General features: G+C 59.5%; 1 protein-coding gene across 2 annotated transcripts in view; it reads left to right on the top strand.

Annotated features, from left to right (window-relative positions):
• Positions 1-2,524: 2,524 nt before the first annotated feature.
• MIGA1 (mitoguardin 1) overlaps positions 2,525-16,052 on the top strand; it is a 33,178-nt gene continuing 19,650 nt past the window's right edge. Inside the window, exons 1-2 of one of the 2 annotated variants that reach the window (XM_051999372.1) lie at positions 2,525-2,642; positions 10,080-10,195. In XM_051999372.1, the coding sequence (XP_051855332.1) occupies positions 10,097-10,195 (99 nt within the window). In that variant the 5' untranslated portion in view covers positions 2,525-2,642; positions 10,080-10,096. The remainder of the gene's footprint in view (positions 2,643-10,079; positions 10,196-16,052) is intronic. The other variant, XM_051999373.1, reaches the window with a different exon arrangement.

The raw sequence follows: 16,052 nt of genomic DNA, 5'->3' as shown, positions 1-16,052 counted from the left end.
GAGGGAGAGAGGGAGAGAGGGAGGGAGGGAGGGAGGGAAGAAACAAAGGAGGGAGGGAGGGAGAGAGAGAAGGAGGGAGGGAGGGAAGGAACAGAGGAGGGAGAGGGAGGGAGGGAAAAGGACGGGAAATTATCATTTGAAAGGAGAGTTCCATGGAACCATAATTTTTTATAATTGTAATTCGAAACAGAAGTTCGAAGGTGGAGGGGGGAGCTCCCTGAAGGGCCGGCCTTGCTAAGCAGCCCCCTGCCCCCGGAGCATGGGGCGGGGCCCAGAAGACAGAAGGCACTGGCCGTGCCCGCAGATAGGAAGTGGACAGAAGGGAGGAACCCCTATTTCTGCTGGCACCCAGAGACGTAAGTCAAGGACGGGGCTGGCCCTGAGACCCTGGCACGGAGCCTCGCCGGGAAGCCTTTTCCCCCATCTCCCGGCAGCTTCGGGCCCGGCTGCCCACCCAGGGTCTCCGGGCGGGCCGGGAGCACCCCTGCGTCCTGGAGCTTAGCACAGCCCTGGCACACAGTAGGTGCCTAATCAGTGTTTCCCGCCGGGCACTTCCACCGGCCCATGATCCTCTCGGGCACCGCTGGGGGGAGCTCGCCTGGGGCAGGACTGGGTTAGGGCTCCTCTCCCCAGGAGCCAGCGCTGTCCCCAAACTGAGAAAGAGAGTCCGCACCCACCTGGCTGCGCGCCCCCTCCCCGCCCCCTTTCCCCCTCAGCTCCGCCCAGGAGGGCGGTCACAGAGCCCGCACCCCAGGCCCCGCGCCTCCGGGGCCGCTCCCGCGGGCAGATCTGGATCGCGTGGGCAGCTGCTCTGGGCTCCACTTCCCTCTGGGCTTGGGCTCGCGCGGCAGCGGAAGCCCGCAGCAGGAGGGGGCTCTTTCTAGGGCCTCTCCCTGGCTTTCCGGAGGGCGGGGGGCATGTCCTCGGTCTGATCCCCCCGCGGCCCCAGCGGGACGGAGGAGGCTGAGACCGGCGCTAGGCGGCGGCGCCTCCCGGCTTCCCTCTCGCCTTAGCAGCCGTCCGGGCCTCCGTTTCCGCATCTGGAAAATGGAGCTGAGAAGGCTCCCCCGGCTCTGGGACGCTCGGGTAGCCCCAGGAGGGCAAGGTCGGGCTCGGTTTGTTCCCGGGGCACCTGCCCAGGCAAGTGAGTGCGCCCCGCAGCGCTTCAACAGTGCAAGGGCAGCTCTGGCCGCGCCCGAGGCTCCCTTCTTCCCAGAGGGGCAGACTCTCCCTTCCTGCCTCAGTGGGCTCCTAAAGCGCGGCCCTCCCGGGGCCTGGGGGTCTGGCCGCTCTGGCCTGGGGGCTGCTGCTGCAGGTCCCACCTGCCCCGCCCTGCCGGAGCGCTTCCATCGGGCCCTGAACTAGAGCAAAGCTGGGGGGCGCCATAGTGCACAGAGAGGGGGCGGGGCTGGAAGGACCGCTGGGGAGTACCCTAGTGCACCGTGCTGGGCCTCGAGGAGCAGCCAGGGGGCGCCACAGTTACAGAATGTTGGACCTGGAGGCACAGCTGGGGGGCGCCATAGAGCACAGACTGCTGGGCCTGAAGGGACGGCTGGGAAGTACCATAGTGCAGAGATCTGGGCCTGGAGGGACAGTTATGAGGCACCATAGTACACAGTGCTGGGCCTCGAGGAGCAGCTAGGGGGCACCACAGTACACAGACTGCTGGGCCTGGAGGGGAGCTGGAAGGTACCATAATGTTCCTAGTGCTGGACCTGGAGGTGCCGCTAGGAGGGGCCATAGAGCACAGTACATTGAGCCTGGAGGGACAAGTCGTAGTGCACAGAGTGGAGTGGGGACGGGCCGCGGGGGCATCTGGGCCTGCACTCGGTAAGACTCAGCTCCCCAGTTCAAGCCTCAAACCCTTCCTAACTGTGTGAAACCTAGGCAGGTCACTTCATCCCGCTCGCCTCATCTGTCAGCGAGCAAGGCCCGCTAGCATCTCTCCAGGAGAAGCCCAATGGGCTCGTGAACCCAAGGGGGGAGGAGGAGGAGGGATGGAGAAGGATGGAGGAGCAGCGAAGAGAGGTAGGGACCGACCATCTGGCGGCCAAGCCCCTTCCCAACAGGCGCAATTCTTGTCCCAGTGTACAGTTCAAGAGACTGAGGCAGACAGGCTTGCCCAGAGTCACAGACGGAAAGGGGACCGCGGCCAATTCCCACTCGGCTCTTCCGAACCGTGGGGCTCATGCCTTGTCTTAGGTGCCCCCTAGTGGCCTTCGAGGGGGAAGACAGTGGAGGAGGAAGAGGAGGAGGAGGGAGAGGGAGGAGGGGATGAGGGAGGGAACGAGGTGGGAGAGAGGGGGAGAAGAGCGAGGGTGAAGATGGGAGGTGAGAGGTGGGAGGAGGGAGGAGCGAAGGAGACGCGAGGGAGACAGCTGGCAGAGAGGGACAGGCTGGGAGGCCTCGGGATGCGAAGCGCGGCGCTGGGGCCGAAAGTCTGGGGGCGTGGCCAAGAGTCTGGGGGCGGGGCCCGAGGAGGCGGAGGCTCCATCCAGAAGCATTCTGGCGGAAGCGCCTTCATTTTCAGGGCTTCTCTTGCCCCTGCCGGCGACCCGGAAGGACTCGCGTTAGGACGCCTTCACTTCTGACGGTGTCTCCAGGTAGCAGGGAGGCCTCGGCTCCTGAGGCGCAGGCTCCAGGTACGGCCAGGGGCGCGGGGGACGCAGCGGGGGAAGGGGGGAAAGAGCGCGCGCAGTCCCGTGTTCTGTCAGGCAGGCCCGAGTCCGCCTCGGCCTCAATTTTCTCCTCTGTCAAATAGGAGCAAGGGGAGGACGCAGCCCTTCCCCCCTGCCATCCCTCGTCCCCCCTCCCCCCCTTGCACTGTGCATGTAATAGGTGACTGGATGCAGTTGGAGGCAATGCCTGGGAGGGAGAACTTTGGAGAAGGCGTGGTGGGGTGTGTGCTGCCGGCGGCGCCCACTCCCCGAGGGCCCGGGTGGGGCGGAGTCCTGTGTTCTGGGCGGGCCCTGGAGGAGAGGAGAGGCTGAGGGCAAGATCTCCGTGGGCCCTAGAAGGACTAGGGGGCTGGGCCTTTCTGTGGGCGCGGTGTCCAGCCTTTGCCAGCCTCAGTTACTTCCTCTGTGAAATGGGTTCCTGACAGCACTTTCCTCTCCGGCTTGCCCGGCACACAGGGGTGCCGTAGAGATGCCCACGGGGGACCGTCACACAGGGGTGCCATAGAGATGCCCACGGGGGACCGTCACACAGGGGTGCCGTAGAGATGCCCACGGGGGACCGTCACACAGTGGGTGCCATAGAGATGCCCACGGGGGACCGTCACACAGTGGGCGCCATAGAGATGCCCACGGGGGACCGTCACACAGGGGCGCCATAGAGATGCCCACGGGGGACCGTCACACAGTGGGTGCCATAGAGATGCCCACGGGGGACCGTCACACAGTGGGCGCCATAGAGATGCCCACGGGGGACCGTCACACAGTGGGCGCCATAGAGATGCCCACGGGGGACCGTCACACAGTGGGTGCCGTAGAGATGCCCACGGGGGACCGTCACACAGTGGGCGCCGTAGAGATGCCCACGGGGGACCGTCACACAGTGGGCGCCGTAGAGATGCCCACGGGGGACCGTCACACAGGGGTGCCGTAGAGATGCCCACGGGGGACCGTCACACAGTGGGTGCCATAGAGATGCCCACGGGGGACCGTCACACAGTGGGCGCCATAGAGATGCCCACGGGGGACCGTCACACAGGGGCGCCATAGAGATGCCCACGGGGGACCGTCACACAGTGGGTGCCATAGAGATGCCCACGGGGGACCGTCACACAGTGGGCGCCATAGAGATGCCCACGGGGGACCGTCACACAGTGGGTGCCGTAGAGATGCCCACGGGGGACCGTCACACAGTGGGCGCCATAGAGATGCCCACGGGGGACCGTCACACAGGGGTGCCATAGAGATGCCCACGGGGGACCGTCACACAGTGGGTGCCATAGAGATGCCCACGGGGGACCATCACATAGTGGGTGCAGTAGAGATGCCCACGGGGGACCATCACACAGGGGTGCCATAGAGATGCCCACGGGGGACCGTCACACAGGGGTGCCATAGAGATGCCCACGGGGGACCGTCACACAGGGGTGCCATAGAGATGCCCACGGGGGACCGTCACACAGGGGTGCCATAGAGATGCCCACGGGGGACCGTCACACAGTGGGTGCAGTAGAGATGCCCACGGGGGACCGTCACACAGTGGGCGCCATAGAGATGCCCACGGGGGACCGTCACACAGGGGTGCCATAGAGATGCCCACGGGGGACCGTCACACAGTGGGTGCAGTAGAGATGCCCACGGGGGACCGTCACACAGTGGGCGCCATAGAGATGCCCACGGGGGACCGTCACACAGTGGGCGCCGTAGAGATGCCCACGGGGGACCGTCACACAGTGGGCGCCATAGAGATACCCATGGGGGACCGTCACACAGGGGTGCCATAGAGATGCCCATGGGGGACCGTCACACAGGGGTGTCATAGAGATGCCCACGGGGGACCGTCACACAGGGGTGTCATAGAGATGCCCACGGGGGACCGTCACACAGGGGTGCCATAGAGATGCCCACGGGGGACCGTCACACAGTGGGTGCCATAGAGATGCCCACGGGGGACCGTCACACAGGGGTGTCATAGAGATGCCCACGGGGGACCGTCACACAGTGGGTGCCATAGAGATACCCACGGGGGACCGTCACACAGGGGTGCCATAGAGATGCCCACGGGGGACCGTCACACAGTGGGTGCCATAGAGATGCCCATGGGGGACCGTCACACAGTGGGTGCCATAGAGATACCCACGGGGGACCGTCACACAGTGGGCGCCATAGAGATGCCCACGGGGGACCGTCACACAGTGGGTGCCATAGAGATGCCCACGGGGGACCGTCACACAGTGGGTGCCGTAGAGATGCCCACGGGGGACCGTCACACAGTGGGTGCCGTAGAGATACCCACGGGGGACCGTCACACAGGGGTGCCATAGAGATGCCCACGGGGGACCGGCACACAGTGGGTGCAGTAGAGATGCCCACGGGGGACCATCACACAGTGGGTGCAGTAGAGATGCCCACGGTGGACCGTCACACAGTGGGTGCCGTAGAGATGCCCACAGGGGACCATCACACAGGGATGCCATAGAGATGCCCACGGGGGACCGTCACACAGTGGGTACCATAGAGATGCCCACGGGGGACCGTCACACAGTGGGTGCAGTAGAGATGCCCACGGGGGACCGTCACACAGTGGGTGCAGTAGAGATGCCCACGGGGGACCGGCACACAGTGGGTGCCATAGAGATGCCCACGGGGGACCGTCACACAGTGGGTGCCATAGAGATGCCCACGGGGGACCGTCACACAGTGGGTGCCATAGAGATGCCCACGGGGGACCGTCACACAGTGGGTGCCATAGAGATGCCCACGGGGGACCGTCACACAGTGGGTGCCATAGAGATACCCACGGGGGACCGTCACACAGTGGGCGCCATAGAGATGCCCACGGGGGACCGTCACACAGTGGGTGCCATAGAGATGCCCACGGGGGACCGTCACACAGGGGTGCCATAGAGATGCCCACGGGGGACCGGCACACAGTGGGTGCAGTAGAGATGCCCACGGGGGACCATCACACAGTGGGTGCAGTAGAGATGCCCACGGTGGACCGTCACACAGTGGGTGCCGTAGAGATGCCCACAGGGGACCATCACACAGGGATGCCATAGAGATGCCCACAGGGGACCGTCACACAGTGGGTGCCGTAGAGATGCCCACGGGGGACCGTCACACAGTGGGTGCCGTAGAGATGCCCACGGGGGACCGTCACACAGTGGGTGCCGTAGAGATACCCACGGGGGACCGTCACACAGGGGTGCCGTAGAGATGCCCACGGGGGACCGTCACACAGTGGGTGCCATAGAGATGCCCACGGGGGACCGTCACACAGTGGGTGCCATAGAGATACCCACGGGGGACCGTCACACAGTGGGCGCCATAGAGATGCCCACGGGGGACCGTCACACAGTGGGTGCCATAGAGATGCCCACGGGGGACCGTCACACAGGGGTGCCATAGAGATGCCCACGGGGGACCGGCACACAGTGGGTGCAGTAGAGATGCCCACGGGGGACCATCACACAGTGGGTGCAGTAGAGATGCCCACGGTGGACCGTCACACAGTGGGTGCCGTAGAGATGCCCACAGGGGACCATCACACAGGGATGCCATAGAGATGCCCACGGGGGACCGTCACACAGTGGGTACCATAGAGATGCCCACGGGGGACCGTCACACAGTGGGTGCAGTAGAGATGCCCACGGGGGACCGTCACACAGTGGGTGCAGTAGAGATGCCCACGGGGGACCGGCACACAGTGGGTGCAGTAGAGATGCCCACGGGGGACCGTCACACAGTGGGTGCCGTAGAGATGCCCACGGGGGACCGTCACACAGTGGGTGCCATAGAGATGCCCACGGGGGACCGTCACACAGTGGGTGCCATAGAGATGCCACGGGGGGACCGTCACACAGGGGTGCCATAGAGATGCCCACGGGGGACCGTCACACAGTGGGTGCCATAGAGATGCCCACGGGGGACCGTCACACAGTGGGTGCCATAGAGATACCCACGGGGGACCGTCACACAGTGGGCGCCATAGAGATGCCCACGGGGGACCGTCACACAGTGGGTGCCATAGAGATGCCCACGGGGGACCGTCACACAGGGGTGCCATAGAGATGCCCACGGGGGACCGGCACACAGTGGGTGCCGTAGAGATGCCCACGGGGGACCGTCACACAGTGGGCGCCGTAGAGATGCCCACGGGGGACCGTCACACAGGGGTGCCATAGAGATGCCCACAGGGGACCGGCACACAGTGGGTGCAGTAGAGATGCCCACGGGGGACCATCACACAGTGGGTGCAGTAGAGATGCCCACGGTGGACCGTCACACAGTGGGTGCCGTAGAGATGCCCACAGGGGACCATCACACAGGGATGCCATAGAGATGCCCACAGGGGACCGTCACACAGTGGGTGCCGTAGAGATGCCCACGGGGGACCGTCACACAGTGGGTGCCGTAGAGATGCCCACGGGGGACCGTCACACAGTGGGTGCCGTAGAGATACCCACGGGGGACCGTCACACAGTGGGTGCCGTAGAGATGCCCACGGGGGACCGTCACACAGTGGGTGCCATAGAGATGCCCACGGGGGACCGTCACACAGTGGGCGCCATAGAGATGCCCACGGGGGACCGTCACACAGTGGGTGCCATAGAGATGCCCACGGGGGACCGTCACACAGGGGTGCCATAGAGATGCCCACGGGGGACCGTCACACAGGGGTGTCATAGAGATGCCCACGGGGGACCGTCACACAGGGGTGTCATAGAGATGCCCACGGGGGACCGTCACACAGTGGGTGTCATAGAGATGCCCACGGGGGACCGTCACACAGTGGGTGCAGTAGAGATGCCCACGGGGGACCGTCACACAGTGGGTGCCGTAGAGATGCCCACGGGGGACCGTCACACAGTGGGTACCATAGAGATGCCCACGGGGGACCGTCACACAGTGGGTGCAGTAGAGATGCCCACGGGGGACCGTCACACAGTGGGTGCAGTAGAGATGCCCACGGGGGACCGTCACACAGTGGGTGCAGTAGAGATGCCCACGGGGGACCATCACACAGTGGGTGCCATAGAGATGCCCACGGGGGACCGTCACACAGTGGGTGCCATAGAGATGCCCACGGGGGACCGTCACACAGGGGTGCCATAGAGATGCCCACGGGGGACCGTCACACAGTGGGTGCCGTAGAGATGCCCACGGGGGACCGTCACACAGTGGGCGCCGTAGAGATGCCCACGGGGGACCGTCACACAGTGGGCGCCGTAGAGATGCCCACGGGGGACCGTCACACAGTGGGTGCCGTAGAGATGCCACGGGGGGACCGTCACACAGTGGGTGCCGTAGAGATGCCCACGGGGGACCGTCACACAGGGGTGCCATAGAGATGCCCACGGGGGACCGTCACACAGTGGGCGCCGTAGAGATGCCCACGGGGGACCGTCACACAGTGGGCGCCGTAGAGATGCCCACGGGGGACCGTCACACAGTGGGTGCCGTAGAGATGCCCACGGGGGACCGTCACACAGTGGGTGCCGTAGAGATGCCCACGGGGGACCGTCACACAGGGGTGCCGTAGAGATGCCCACGGGGGACCGTCACACAGTGGGTGCAGTAGAGATGCCCACGGGGGACCGTCACACAGTGGGTGCAGTAGAGATGCCCACGGGGGACCGTCACACAGTGGGTGCCGTAGAGATGCCCACGGGGGACCGTCACACAGTGGGTGCCATAGAGATGCCCACGGGGGACCGTCACACAGTGGGTGCAGTAGAGATGCCCACGGGGGACCGTCACACAGTGGGTGCAGTAGAGATGCCCACGGGGGACCGTCACACAGTGGGTGCAGTAGAGATGCCCACGGGGGACCGTCACACAGTGGGTGCCATAGAGATGCCCACGGGGGACCGTCACACAGTGGGTGCAGTAGAGATGCCCACGGGGGACCGTCACACAGTGGGTGCAGTAGAGATGCCCACGGGGGACCGTCACACAGTGGGTGCCATAGAGATGCCCACGGGGGACCGTCACACAGTGGGTACCATAGAGATGCCCACGGGGGACCGTCACACAGTGGGTGCAGTAGAGATGCCCACGGGGGACCGTCACACAGTGGGTACCATAGAGATGCCCACGGGGGACCGTCACACAGTGGGTGCCGTAGAGATGCCCACGGGGGACCGTCACACAGTGGGTACCATAGAGATGCCCACGGGGGACCGTCACACAGTGGGTGCAGTAGAGATGCCCACGGGGGACCGTCACACAGTGGGTACCATAGAGATGCCCACGGGGGACCGTCACACAGTGGGTGCCGTAGAGATGCCCACGGGGGACCGTCACACAGGGGTGCCGTAGAGATGCCCACGGGGGACCGTCACACAGTGGGTGCAGTAGAGATGCCCACGGGGGACCGTCACACAGTGGGCGCCGTAGAGATGCCCACGGGGGACCGTCACACAGTGGGTGCCGTAGAGATGCCCACGGGGGACCGTCACACAGGGGTGCCGTAGAGATGCCCACGGGGGACCGTCACACAGTGGGTGCAGTAGAGATGCCCACGGGGGACCGTCACACAGTGGGTGCAGTAGAGATGCCCACGGGGGACCGTCACACAGTGGGTGCCGTAGAGATGCCCACGGGGGACCGTCACACAGTGGGTGCCATAGAGATGCCCACGGGGGACCGTCACACAGTGGGTGCAGTAGAGATGCCCACGGGGGACCGTCACACAGTGGGTGCAGTAGAGATGCCCACGGGGGACCGTCACACAGTGGGTGCCGTAGAGATGCCCACGGGGGACCGTCACACAGTGGGTGCCATAGAGATGCCCACGGGGGACCGTCACACAGTGGGTACCATAGAGATGCCCACGGGGGACCGTCACACAGTGGGTGCCGTAGAGATGCCCACGGGGGACCGTCACACAGTGGGTACCATAGAGATGCCCACGGGGGACCGTCACACAGTGGGTGCCACAGAGATGCCCACTGGGTACAGCAGGTGCTGTAGGGATGCTTGGGGGGGGCCATCACACACAGGGGCACTTGAGCTGGGGAGGCCGCCTCTGCTGAGTCTGGCTCGGGCCCCCCCTCCAGCCAGGCAGGGAGCCTTGAAGGAGACCTTGCCTAGCAGCCATGGGGCTGGTGTGAGAAAGGACAAGGACGGGAACTGGAGGGAGGCCAGTGGAGGCTCAGCAGGGAGAAGAACCTGGAGGCCATCAGACCTCCTGGAGTGTAGGGGGCGCCCGTTGGCCTCCTCTGCCAGGCTGGTGCCCGGGGCCAGTCCCCTCTTCCCCCAGCTGAGGGGGCTTGGGACGGGGCCGGGCCGTGGAGGGCAGGGCCGCCTGTGGGTCCAGAGCAGCAGCGCCCCGGCGGGGCTCCTGGGGGGTCCCCGATCTGCTCGTGGCTCACAGGCTCCTGCCCCACTTTCCACCAGGCTGCGAGGGGGGAGTCATGTTGGAAGAAGCCGTGAGCCGAGAGCCCCAGTCCTTGAAGACGACGGCCCTGAGAGTGTTCCACCTCCCGCTGGCCTGGTGCCGCTCCCTGATCCAGGTAAGGAGGCTCCCCCGTGGGTGCCGGACCGCGCGGTCCTGGGGGCAGACTCAGTGGGCTCGAGCTTCCCCTTGGGCAGGGGGTCCTTTCCCTTGTCCCCCGCTCCTTCAGGCCGCTGGAGGGAAGGAAGGGACGACCCCTTCTGAGGGTTTGTGGCCGGGGCCTCCTGTTAAACCGGATGAAGCTCTGGGAGACCCTGGTCACCTCCCACTCAGCCTTTGCCCCAGGAAGGAGCATGGGAGGCCGCTCCCCCTGAGCTCCTGGCATCTCTAGAAGCTTTTTCTTGAAGCCAACTTGGGCACTGAGGGTGAGGGCAAAGAGAGCCACCCGTGGCAGGCCGGGCCCGGCCCCCTCCCCCTTGTTCTCGCTCAGTCTTTTCCAGAAGAGCAGCCCAGCTGGCATTTAGCCTCAGGGCACCAGGCTCTGTTTCCATCAGCTTTAGGAAGCTCACCCCATTGCTCTGGGTTTAGAGTGAGCCTGCCAGTGGGCATTTCCCTGGGGGGCTGGGCAGGGAAGCAATCCCGGGACCCCTAGACAGATGCGGAAGCAACCATAGCCAGGAGGGGCTGATAGGCCACGTTCTTAGAAGGGTCTGCCGAAAGGGTGGGGCCTTTCTGAGGCCCGGGGAGAGCTCAGTTGGGAGGTGTGTTGGCAGGAGCCTGGCATGCCCCCTGCATGCTCTGACCCACAGTGGGCTGGAAGCCCCACAGGGACGGTCGGAGAAGGTGCCCCTTCCGGCGCTCGCGCTGCCGTCTGTGGAGGCGGTCGGGGCGAAGTGACTTGCCCAGGACCGCGCAGCTAGGAAGCGTCCAAGGTCAGCTCCAAGCTCCGGTCCTCCGAATTCTGTCCGCTGCGCCATCCCGCCCACGTTTCCTTCCTGCACTTTTGTTTTCCCCCCACTTGGGGGCATGTAAAATAGCATTCATTACTTCACCCTGAGCAGTCACTTCATTTGCGAACACCCTAGCGTTTCTCGGTATTTCACATTGCCAGTCTCCGAATTCCCAGAGCATCAGAGAACCTCAGAGAACCTTTGCGGTGTCAGCTCCCTGGCTCGCCTCCTCTGAGGCCTTCAGAGGTCTCTGGCTACGATTTCTTGAATCGTAGCTTAATAACCGATAGAGCTCAAGAACAGCCACGTGCAGACTTAAAGCCTTTATTATCCTTGCTCACATCATGCCCTGCCCTGTTAACTCCCAGATAAACACGTGGTCTCGAGAGACCCACGAGGTCACTATCAAGCTCCTGACCTCCCTTGGCTGTCCATCCACTCGGCTCAGCTCCCCCAGGATAAAGAGAGCAACCTCCTGCAGGCTTAAGAAGGGCCTGTGAGGTCACAATCGGAGAGGGAGCCGTCTCCTTTTATGAAGCTATCTCAGTGTGACAGTGCCCAAGGGGCGGTCCCTAGCCACAGAAATTACTTCCGGGCCACTCGAACCTCCTGTTGCACTGTGCTTCCCATTTAAAGGACCTTTCCAGGGACATTTTGTTTTTTTCTAGTTAAATGTAAATATACTTTTATAAGATTTTGATTTTTTTTCCCTCTGTTCCTCCCTTTTCACCCCCTCCTTAAGATGACAATCTGATATAGGTTATACCTGTATTAAGCAGGTCATATTAAACAGGTTCCCACATTAGTCAGATTGTGAAGGGAGACTCCAAACGGAAAGGAAAAGCCGTGAGAAAGACAAAACAAAGCCCCCAAACTTGCCTGCAGACTCCAGATCTTTGGGTTTGCCTTCGACTGTTGCATGGCTGAGGAGAGCAGAGTTGATCGCAGCCAATCCCTGTAACACGGCTGCTGTTGTTTGCGACAGGAGAGGGACTGGACTTGGGGGGCTGCCCCTTGGCCTCGGGCTCCCAGCCACTGAGGCCTCCTCCCTTTCAGTCAGATGAGGTCACATTGGGAGCATTACGGATCAGGGCGAAACCCAACCATGCTCAGTTCAGTGGCGGAGAGTGCAAGCGCGCAGTCAGCATGATGCAGAAAAAGCCCTCCATCTCTCCTAGCGGAAGTGAAGATTTAGAGAAAGGCATTTCAGGCTAAACTGCTAAATATAGATGTCAATAACACTTTATTTTCCCCCAATTAGGCATAAAAATAGTTTCAACATTTTTAAGTTTTGACTTCCAAATTCTCTTCCCCCTCTTGCCCTTCCCCCTGCCCCGAGATAAGGTATTTGGTATAACCAAATTGTATTTGTGTTGCTGAGAGGAGCTAAGTTGTTCATGCATCACATCCAGTGTTCGATGCTGTCTACACTGTTCTCTTGGCTCTGTTCGTTTCACTTTGTTTTAGTTCGTGTAAGTCTTTCCTGGTTTTTCTGAAACCATCTTACTCATCTTTTTTTTTTTTAATTGTAAAATTATTTTTATAAAGCTTTTTTATTTTCAAAACACATGTAGAGAGAATTTTTAACATTCACCCTTGCACAGTTTTTTTCCCACAGTTTTTTCTCCCACCCCCTCCCCTAGATGGGAAATAATCAATATAGGTTAAACATGTACAATTCTTTTATACATATTTCCCTATTATTATGCTATGCAAGAAAAATCAGATCAAAAAGGGAAAAAAGGGAAAGAAAATGAAAGGCAAGCAAATAACAACACCAAAGTCCTCTCTGGGTACAGATGGCTCTCTCCATCAGGAGACCACCGGAACTGGCTTGAATCATCTCTCTGTTGAAAAATTGCTCATCATTTCTTACAGCACTATAATATTCCATCAAAATAATATGCTGCATTTTATTCAGCTGTTCTCCAATTAATGGGCATCCCCTCAATTTCTAATTCTTAGTCATCTCAAAAAGAGCTGTGACCAATATTTTTGTACAAATAGGTTCTTTTTGGGTACACACAGTTTGATAGTCTTTGGGCGTAGTTCCAGACTGCTCTCCTGAATGATTGGATCCATTCACAACTCTACCAACATTCCCCGAGAGCATTTGTCATTTAAATAATGTACCCTCTTCTTGGGATTTGGCTTTATGTTTGTGAGCTAATTTCCTACATGTTATATTCGCGCTTTGAGGATGGGGACTTTTTTGTTGTTGTTGTTATCCAAGAGCCTATCCTGGAGTTAACCTGGGGTCAAGAAGGTGCATACTAAAAACTTATCAAGTGGTCAGTGAGTTTTATTTGGATTTAAGCTTCTGGTTTAGGAGAAGACGGTAGATTTGGAGATGCTGGATGGACAGCCTCCCAGTCTTTAATTGTTGGCAGCTGAGAAGTAGCCCTGCTACTTCAGAAAGGTTTTGATTCCTTAGAGCATCGGCATAGATTTGGCAAGATTTCACAGAAGAGGAACGAATCCAGAACCTTACACTTAATTCAGAAGAATCCGTTTTACAAGGGGTGAGATTCTGAAAGTGAGCGATGGCAAACTGTATAAGTCGGTTGTGAGAGGTAGGAGCCGGGACCTTGTTGCAAGAGTTACTGTTGCTACAACTAAAGATCTTTTGGAAGAGTGTTCCAATAAAGTGGGGAAAAGATGTGGGAGGGGAAAAAGAATAATTTGGTTGAAGTTAAGGCCAAGCCTAACCATTGTGTCTAGAGGGTTTTTTAAAGTTTGAGTTAATCGCCGAAACACAAAGACTGAAAATGGGTTCTTTGCTTCTGGACCTTGGAGAAGAGCGGCAGGTGCAGGCAGACCCTCCAATAAGAGAAGATTACAGAAGGTGGGATGAAAAACAGCATTTGCCTCCATGTGGTTTTCAGGAAATGGATTCAGGCGGAAAGGAGCATCTAGCTTGGCATTTTCCTGCCAAATCCTGGAAAGTGAGATCCGGGAGGTTATCCAACGGGTGGAGAGTTCCGTTCAGGAGGAGACTTTGTCTCTTGGATTTCTGGAGCTTTTTCCGGGATGGTGTGTGTGGGTAGCCCTGAAGCTGTTCCTCTCTTGGTGGTTCTTCTCTCTGCCTGACTGACCCAGCTCCTCCCGGAAGCTCCCATGGCTCCACGACCCAGCTTCCTGGTGTCCTCTTTGGCAGAATGCTGCCTTGTGCTTGGGGCGAACCCCGTTCTGAGAACAGTGAGAGGATTGGGGAGGAGGAACCTGGGATCTTTAAGAGCCGGCACTGTTTCCCAAAGGCAGCCCAGTCTGTCTCAACCTGGTTGTTGTTCAGTTCAAATTAGATGGGATAATGGACCAGCTCAGTGGGCTGCCGGTGTGCACGTCACCCTGAGCAGCCAGGATTCTGCATCCACTTGTGATTGTGAATCTCAGAGAGGGGGCTCTCCTGTTTAGGACTTGATGTAATCAAGATATTGCCACTGTAGAAAAATTTTTTTTTAATTAAAGCTTTTTTATTTTCAAAGCATATGCATGGAAAATTTTTCAACATTAACCCTTGTAAAACCTTCTGTTCCGATTACCCCTCTCTCTTTCCCCCACCCTCTCCTCTAGATGGCAAGTAATCCAATACATGTTAAACGTGGTGAAATGCAGATATTAAATCCAAAATAGGCATACATATTCATACAATTATCTTGCTGCACCAGAAAAATCAAAAAGGATAAAAATGAGAAAGAAAATAAAACACAAGCTGACAAAAATGAAGAGTGAAAATGCTACATTGTGATCCACTCTCAGTTCCCACAGCCCTCTCTCTGGGGGCAGATGGCTCTCATCATCATAAGATCATTGGAACTGTCCTGAATTATCTCATTGTTGGAGAGAGCCCCGTCCGTCAGAACTGATCCTCATGTAGTATTGATGTTGTTGTGTACAGTGCCTCCTGGTTCTGCTCACTTCCCTCAGCACCAGTTCCTGGAGGTCTCTCCAGCCCGCTCTGAAACCCTCCTGCTGGTTGTTTCTCATAGAACAATAATGTTCCCTTACATGCTGCACTGTAACTCATTCACGTGACCTCCCACTGAGGGGGCATCCCCTCAGTTTCCAGTTTCTCTCCCCTACAAAGAGCGCTGCCTCAGACACTTTGGCACACGTGGGTCCCTGTCCCTCCTTTGAGATCTCTTTGGGACACAGGCCCAGTAGAGACACTGCTGGCTCAGAGGATATGCACGGTTCGATGGCCCTTTGGGCGCACTTCCAAACCGCTCTCCATAATGGTTGGATCTGTTCACAGCGCCTCCAACAATGATCAGGGTCCCCGATTTTCCACATCCCCTCCAACATTCATCCTTGTCTTTTCCTGTCACCTGAGCCAGGCTGAGAGGCGTGAGGCGGTACTTCAGAGTTGTCTTAGTCTCCATTTCTCTGGTCCAGAGTGATCATCTTTTCATATGACTAGAAAGGGTTTCAGTTTCTTCTGAAAATTGTTTGCCTTCTTTGACCCTTTCACAATTGGAGGACGTCGGCCGTTTTCTGCGCTGGTCGGCACCCTCTCAGGGGTCTTTTTCACCTCACAAAAAGCAGCAGAGACGGTTGTGTAGCCTTTGAGTTTGGTTTGTGTATGACCAGCCCTTCCCTTGATTTCAGGGTCCGTTCTTTCCCCTGTGACCAGGCCGGCTGCCCCCCGCCTCGCTCCTCCTGTTTGTGTTTCTACTTGGGCCCCTCATCACGTGACAGCGGCGCTGCCTGGCTCCCGGCCCTTGCTGTGGGGAGGACAGGGAACCGCGGCTCGCCTCGTGTCCCTCGCGTCGTTCCTTCGTCCTTTCCGCTCCAGCGCTTCTCCCCGCTTCTCTGCGACTTCTCCCCGGCAGCGTGGGCCAGTCCTTTGTCCCTTTGCACCCCCTCTTCCCCTGTCCCGTCACAGTCATTCCCATTTGTAGGGTGAGCCCGTCCCCCACTGCTGTCGGGGTCTCTGCCGGGCTCGCTGCTGGCCCCGCTCTGAGGCTCCCAGGCTCTGGGATTCAGCCTGATCCGTTTTCTGATTGTTTGGTGAAGTTTGGAGGG

The sequence above is a fragment of the Antechinus flavipes genome, chromosome 4 (genome assembly GCF_016432865.1).
Source record: "Antechinus flavipes isolate AdamAnt ecotype Samford, QLD, Australia chromosome 4, AdamAnt_v2, whole genome shotgun sequence".
Classification (NCBI taxonomy): Eukaryota; Metazoa; Chordata; class Mammalia; order Dasyuromorphia; family Dasyuridae; genus Antechinus; species Antechinus flavipes.
The sequence above is the reverse complement of the archived record's forward strand: the minus strand, read 5'-3'. Positions and strand labels throughout refer to the sequence as shown.